This window comes from Guillardia theta, assembly GCF_000315625.1.
Source record: "Guillardia theta CCMP2712 unplaced genomic scaffold GUITHscaffold_111, whole genome shotgun sequence".
In the NCBI taxonomy this organism is placed as follows: domain Eukaryota; class Cryptophyceae; order Pyrenomonadales; family Geminigeraceae; genus Guillardia; species Guillardia theta.
The window spans coordinates 59,358-66,667 of record NW_005434563.1 but is presented as its reverse complement, the minus strand read 5'-3'; the positions used below and the strand labels follow the sequence as shown (position 1 = coordinate 66,667).

The window sequence follows — 7,310 nt, the reverse complement described above, 5'->3', positions numbered from 1 at the left end:
CAAGACGAAGAAGGCAAACGATTCTGAAGCAGATACAAGAGGATGGGTTAGAAGGCAGTAGACTAGACAGGGGAGTTGAGGAGGAGGCTGAAGAAGGCAGGATTGGGGGAGGGAGGAGGAGAACGAGGCGTAGAAGAAGGGAAGATTGGGGATTCAGGAGAAGGTCGAGGAGGAGGAGAAGGTCAAGGAGGAGGAGGAGAAGGTCAAGGAGGAGGAGGAAGAGGAGGAGGAGGAGGAGGAGGAGGGGTGTTTGGTAAGTTTGTCTTCAGGTCTGCTAGAGGCGCTCCTGAACCTCTTGAGGGTCGGAGGACCTCGGGCGAAGGAATCAGCCATGGCTGCGCTTTCAAACCTCACGCTTGACCAGGTCATGATGATGACGATGATGATGATGGTGATGATGACGACGACGACGACGATGGAGATGATGATGATAATGATGATGATAATGATGATAATGATGTTGATGACCAAGATGATGACGATGATGATATCTGTCTCAAACTGAAACCATTTGCCATCACAGGATTGTGCTTGTGCGCTTACCAAGGTTCCTCAAACTCTCCTACTCACCCTCTCTCGTGCTCCACTTCTCTTCCTCTCACCCCTCTCCCTCCACTGCTTTCTTCTCCTCCTCCCCTGCCCTGATGACCTCTCAAGGCTCCCGAGGCGCTTGCTGAGCTCGTCGGAGAGATGATGTCTGGTTCACAGAAAGCACAGCAGCGAGCGACGGTAAGGAAAGAGACAGGAGGGGAGGGAAGGAGGGGAGGGAGGGGGTTGAAGAAGGGAGGGGACAGGGAGGCAGGTAGCTTGCAAGAGAACAGGGAGGAAGGAATCGATCGAAATCCACACGAGTTGGGTAGGAGGAGGACAAGGAGGGGAGATAGAGGTTCAAGGAGTATCACAGAAGGACGCTGATGGTTTCAGTATATCTGACTTGTCTTTCTTTCCTTTCTCGACTCCACCTCCTATTTCCACTCTTCTTCTCCCCTCCCTCCTCCCGTCGCCTCCTCCGTCCGTCCCTCCCCACCCTCTCCACTGTTTCTCCCTCCTCTCCCCTCCTCCTCCCTCCCCCAGGGCATAGTCCGCAACCTGGCAGCAGTACCTGAGAACTGCAGGGTAAGGAAACAAAGCCCTCCTCTCTCTCACTTCTGCCGCAGGAGCTTTTCCTCTTTCCCGGCATCGCTTCCGTCCTGCAGCAGCTCGCCAGCGGCTCCATGCTGCAAGGGGGGGGGACGTTGCCTCCCAACGTGGAGGCGCAGGAGCGAGCGAGGATGGCACTTACGTACCTGTCAAGAGACCCCGACATCAGGTCGACACCCTCCTTTTCCTCCTCCTCCTTTTCCTCCTCCTCCTCCTTTTCCTCCTCCTCCTCCTTCTCCTCCTTCTACTCCTTCTCCTCCTCCTCCTCCTCTCCCTTCACCTCCTCCTCCTCTCCTCCTCTTGGTTGTCCCTCTCATCTCATCCTCAGCCTTTCCCCCCTCCCAGCTTCAAATTCGTCCCATGTTGAACATCTTCACCGTCTTCTCTCCCCTCTCTTCCTCCCCCCCTCCTCCTCGTTCCCTCCTCTCATCTCCTCTCCCCTCACTCCTGCTAGCAGGCACGAGCTAGAGGAGGATAGACTCCCTTCCTCTCTCAGCGTCAGATCTGCTGCCTCTCTCGGGTCAGCAGCAGCCTCTGTTTGCGCCCTTGATCCTGACATGCGAGCAAGGAGCGCGTTTCCCTCCATGATGAGCGAATTCCAGTACCCCCCGCACGAGGCTCCAGCAGATGCTGCTCCTCCCCCCGCCTCCTTTCTCAACGGCTCCCCCACCCTGCACTCCCGTGGTATGGCTGACTTTCTGCCTCTCCTCCTCCTCCTCCCGCCCTCGCCCGTCCTCTTCTGCCCTCCTCCTTGCCCCGTCTCCTCCTCTCCTTCCCCTTCCTTGTTCCCCCCACTTCTCCTTCTCCTCCCTGATGTCTCCACCAGGGATCGCTCCCCTCCTCTCCGCCTCCTTCGATTCTCAACCCACCATGAGCCAGCATAGCTCCTCCAGCCACCCCCCTCCTCCTCCTCCCTCGCACTCCCGGCCTGCCCCGCAGCTGGACAAGGACGAAGAGCAGGCTAGCGTCAATCGCTTTCTCCAGGTCTTTCTTCATTCTCACCCGCTTCCTCCTCCAAAACCTCTTCCTCCACAATCAACCCCCCCCCCCCCTCCCCCGCTACAATCCCCTTCCTCGTTTCTTTCTCCTTCTCCCTCTATCCCTCTCTCCCCCTCCCGTCCTCCTCATTCCGAGTGTTCCAGTGGATCGCCGAGCGAGGGTGGGACAGGCTTCAAGACGATCTGTTCGAGAAGGGGGAGACGGACTACTCGGGGATATCGAAGCTTCAACAGGACATGGTTGCTGTAGACGAGAGGAAGGGACTGTTCCTCCTCCACGGCCACAACGTTCACCTCATCGGCAACGACTGGCGGCATCCTGTGCTGCTAGTCGACTGCGAAACGAAGGAGGTGCTGTGGGATAAGGACGAGCATACGTTGTACGCTCAGCCGTGGGCTAGGAGGTACATGGTGTGCAAGGAGGAGGAGGAGGAGACGCTAGTCTTGCTCAAGTCGACAGGGGCGGTGGTTGCGCGGCATGCGGTGGAGAGGGGGGAGAGGAAGGAGGGGAAGAAGGAAGGAGAGTTGCTGGTGAGGGAGGAGCAGCAGCGGGAGAGAGAGGAGGGAGCGGTGGAAGACAAGCAAGAGGGAACAGAGTCGAAGGAGAAGGAGCAGGAGCAGGAGCAGGAGCAGGGCGAAGCCTGCTCTAGACGTCGACACGACGCAAGCTAGGGTCCCTGCCCCCTCTCTCCCGCCCCCTCCTCTCCTCCTCCTCCTACAATCTCTTCTCTGCCCTCTTCCTCCTCACAGCCTCGTCCTCTCTCTCCAGCAGAAGAAAGGACCGTCAAGACCTGCGACGTCTCCCTGCAGACCCAAGAGGAGCATGTCCCTCCCAAGGCCTCACGATCCCCCCCCCCTCTCGTCCTCGCAGACCCCCAGCTCGACACTCCCGCACGCGCTCAGTCCTACCTGCCCTCCTCGCAAGCAGGCGGGAAGGGAGAAGGCCTTGGGGGCAGGGAGGAGGACGAGGAGGCGCGGCAGGGCAAGGGATCGATACCCCTAAGATCATCGAGGAACGGGAAGTTCCCTTCGGACCCGATGCTTTGGAGGAGGATGATGACAGAGGGAGTGGTGGAGGAGACGCACGACGGGACTTTCTTTTTCCTCGGAAAGCAGCTGACGCTGCCGGTATATGACGCGGAGGGGATAGCGATCGTGAGGGATACGAGGACGGGAGGAGTGTTCTACATGGGGCCGGGCAAGCATGAGGTGAGATTGGAGGAGGAGAGCAGGAGCAGGAGCAGGAGCAGGAGCAGGAGCAGGAGCAGGAGCAGGAGCAGGAGCAGGAGCAGGAGCAGGAGCAGGAGCAGGAGCAGGAGCAGGAGCAGGAGCAGGAGCAGGAGAGTGAATGGAGGGAGGCAGGAGGAGAGAAGGCAAGATGGGTTGAAGAGAGCGGGTGCGAAGGAGGGACTGGTCAGAAAAGAGCATAGGACAGGCGCAGGGGTTCCAAGGAGGGTTGGAAGCAGAGCAAAGGAGAAGCAGGCGGGGAGGAAACAGCGTCCACCTCCTACTCTCCCACTCACTCCCGCACGTCTCTCCTCTCTTCCTCGTCCTCCACTGCTCCCGTCCGCTTACTCGCTTCTCCCAGGTCTTCCCCCCAACGGCCCTCCCCTCCTCCTCCTCCTCCCTCCTCCGCCAGCTCTTCGCCTGGGCCAACATCCACGGCTGGCACGACCTCAGGCGCCGCCTCCTGGACGCGGGCCGCACCGACTACTCCTCCTATGCCGTGATCGAGCAGGAGATGCAGCCGCTGGGCTCGCAGCAGGGGAGGAGCGACCTGTTCTACTGGAGGGGGAGGAGCCTGCGGCTGACCGGGGAGAGCCGGTGGGATCCCAGGAGGCTGACAGACCAGGAGACAGGGGAGGTGCTATGGGACTTTGAGCAGTCGACTACCTTCCGCTTCCCGTGGGCGAGGGAGAGTCTGAGAGTGAGCTACGAAGAGGAAGCGGTGGTTGTCTATGACAGGAATGAGGACGTTCCTCTATTAGAAGTGAGTCTCTCCTCCTGATCCTCAACTTGCTTCCCGCCCTGCTGCTGTTCTTCCATTCCTTCTTCTTCGTCCCCATTCCCGACCTCCTGCTCCTCAGTTTCCAACATCTGATCCTCTTTCTCCTCATCTTTCTCCTCGTCTTGCTCCTGTCCTTGCCTCTTGCCCTCTTTCCGCCACTCTTTGTCCTTCCTCCCGTCTGACAGGACTTTACAGCTTGAGCTCGCCTGCTTCAGGGACCTTCCAGTCAACGTCAACGTCGTCCAGCTGCCCCCTGCCCCTCCCTCCCCCCATCACCTCAGAGCAAACGGCATGCATGCAAGCCCACTGCGACGCACTCTGGATGACAGGAGCCTCCGGGCTCCTCCTCCCCCCCCTGCTCCTCCTCCTCCACCTCCACCTCCGCTTATGCCTTCCCTCCCTCCCATGTCTCCCCATCACTCCGACTGGTTGCACTCCCCGGCGGAAGGAGCTGGAGCTGGAGCTGGAGCTGGAGCTGGAGCTGGAGCTGGAGCTGGAGCTGGAGCAGGTGGTACCCCTGTCTCCCTCTCCTCGGTGGTGGAGAGGCTCAAGGAGTGGACGGAGAAGAACGGATGGTTCGAGCTCAAGCAGAGGCTCTTCGACTCCGGCAGGACGGACTACCTGGGCTACAGCATGATAGAACCCGTCCTGGTCGAAATCCCTGGTAAGGAGGGGCACTACCTCCTCAACGACCGGGAGGTCCAGATCGTCGGCCATCGTCTCGACCCCATCGTCGTGCTGGACTGCGAGAGCAGGGAGGTGATGTGGGATGCGGAGAGCAACACGAGGTACAACTTTCCCTGGGCAAGGGAGAGACTGAGGATCAAAAAACTACCTCCTCCCTCCTCCTCCTTCCAAGTCCTCGACAAGCTCTCGGGCAACCTGATCGTCGAAGTCGGAGGAGGGGCAGGAGCAGGAGACCATGCGGACGCGCTTGTCCTGCAGGCCGTGCTCATGGAAGCTACTCCATTCCTCCAGCGCCCCGGGGTCGAGGAGATGGCGAGCATGGCGACTGACCTCGGGATGGAGCTTGTGGTTGCCGTTCGAGACTTTTCCTCCTCTGAGATGTCGCAGTCGCACTCTCAGCTTAACATTAAGGTCTTCCTGTTGTCTGCGTCCTCGCCCCCCCCCCTCCACCACCTGCTTCTCCTCTCCAGATCCCTTCTCCTCCTCCTCTGAATTCTTCTCCTCTTTTATTCTCCTCCTTTTGCTCCGCTCTTGAGCCTGACCCTCCTTCCTTCTCCTCTCATCCATCTCCAGCTCTCTCGCCTCCACTGATTCTGCTTCCTCGTCTTCTTCCTCCTGCTACCCCGCCACCCTCCCTCCCTTCCACTTCCCCTCCCTCCTCCTTTGCCTCCTCACCTTCCGTCTTGGACTCACTCTTCAGCAGGCAGGGGACGCGATCCTTGTCAAGCAGGCAGGGACGAAGGGATGGAAGGTAAGCGCCTTCTCTGCCTGCTCCTCCTGCTCACCTCCAGCTCTCAGTTCGGTCAGATTCTCCTGACGGTGTCGGGGAAAAGACTTTTCAGGTGACGACAAGTTGGGAAGAAGGGTAGAGGGTGACTGAGAGAAGAATCTGTGGAGGAACAGGAGGAGGAGGAGGATGTGATGTAGACGCATGATCCATGCGCATACCGCAGTATTCAATAGCATTCATTAGCAACGGCGAAGGGGGTTACATGAAAATGGAATGGAATGAAAACCGGGGGAATGAGATTGAGAGGATGAAGAATAGAGAGAGCGTAAGGGATCAAGAGCAAGGGCAAGGGCAAGGGCAAGGGCAGGGGCAGGGGCAGGGGCGAGAGCGACAGGGCGGGAGAAATGGAGGGAGGGAAGAAAGTCAGTAGGGGAGCATGGAGAGGAGCAGGCTCTTTGATTCACGGCCATGACAGCAACGACGACTTGCTTCACGGGTGGGGAGCGCAGGGATGGTTCCCGGAGACCTTCGTTGCTGCTGCTCAGGTCCTCCTCCTTCTCCTCCTCCTCCTCCTCCTCCTCCTCCTCCTCCTCCTCCTCCACCACCACCACCACCAACAACAACAACAACAACATTAACTCGCTGACTATCCTATTGCAGGAGCTGGCGACATGGCGGCAGAGAATAATACAGATCGGATCTCCGGACGACGACGGGACTGTCTCGGTGAAAATACCATCTTCTTTTCCTCATGTCTCCTTTCTCGTTGTGTTCAGATCCTTACAACCTGCGTGTTCCTCCTTTCTCCTCTCTCCTTTCTCCTCTCTCCTCTCTCCTCTCTCCTCTCTTCCTCACTCCTCTCTCCTCTCTCCTCTCTTCCTCACTCCTCCTCCACTACACCTACTCCTGTCCTTCTGACATGTCTGACCGACGTTTCTCGATTCTCCCTGCTTCCCTCGTGTACCCTCTTCTCTGAATGCTCGTTTTTCACCGTCGCTCTTCTCCTATCCTATCCTATCCTATCCTATCCTATCCTATCCTATCCTATCCTATCCTACCCCTCTCTCCTCTCCTCTCCTCTCCTCTTCTCCTTCCTGCAGGTGGTGGACGCTTCCTCTGGAGAGACCATCTTCGCTGGACTGCCGGAAGCTCCGGCTGAGCACTGGTACTTCCCGGCACAGGATGGGGAGCGATGAGAACGGCAGAGGAGAGGGTGGAAGTGATGGTGATGTAAAGTAGAATATATTACACCAAGTTATGAAAAGAGATCACGTTGTCTACCCGCGTTACTCCGCATCCTCCTCATCCTCCGCTACCTTTCATTCTCATCCTCTCCCACCACTCCCACACCAACACCACCTCCATCATGTACTAGTTCTCAGTCTCCTCCGTCTGTTTGTCTGTCTCGTATACTACGGTGTCTTCAAACTCTCTTCAACGACCTTTTCAAACTCTTCCACGGACTCAAACCTGTTAAAGCTGTACAAGACCGACTCCCTCGTCGAGCTCGGCGACAGGCTCGGGCAATACCCAAAGAAGTCCTCAAAAAGCTCCTTTGACGGGCACCAGATTGTGTCGATGCTCGTCTGAAGCTTCAGCTTCCCTTTGCTCTCGTTGTTTACCTTCATCCTTTCCAATCGGACGCTGACGAAAGCCTTCCAGCCACCCTCCTCAACGAGTGGAGCTGCTCCCCCTTGCGCTGGTTGACTCCATATCGTCTCCTCACTCCTCCGAACTTCTTTCTTGC

At 58.1% G+C, this 7,310-nt stretch overlaps 1 protein-coding gene across 1 annotated transcript; it reads left to right on the top strand.

Annotated features, from left to right (window-relative positions):
• Nucleotides 1–5,109: 5,109 nt before the first annotated feature.
• Nucleotides 5,110–6,839, top strand: GUITHDRAFT_155255 (hypothetical protein; the record flags this gene model as incomplete). Its single annotated transcript, XM_005823267.1, has 6 exons — nucleotides 5,110–5,244; nucleotides 5,537–5,584; nucleotides 5,632–5,675; nucleotides 6,039–6,108; nucleotides 6,224–6,289; nucleotides 6,664–6,839. Coding segments are annotated over 6 exons (459 nt in total), but the record flags the coding sequence as incomplete, so codon positions are not given.
• Nucleotides 6,840–7,310: the final 471 nt, after the last annotated feature.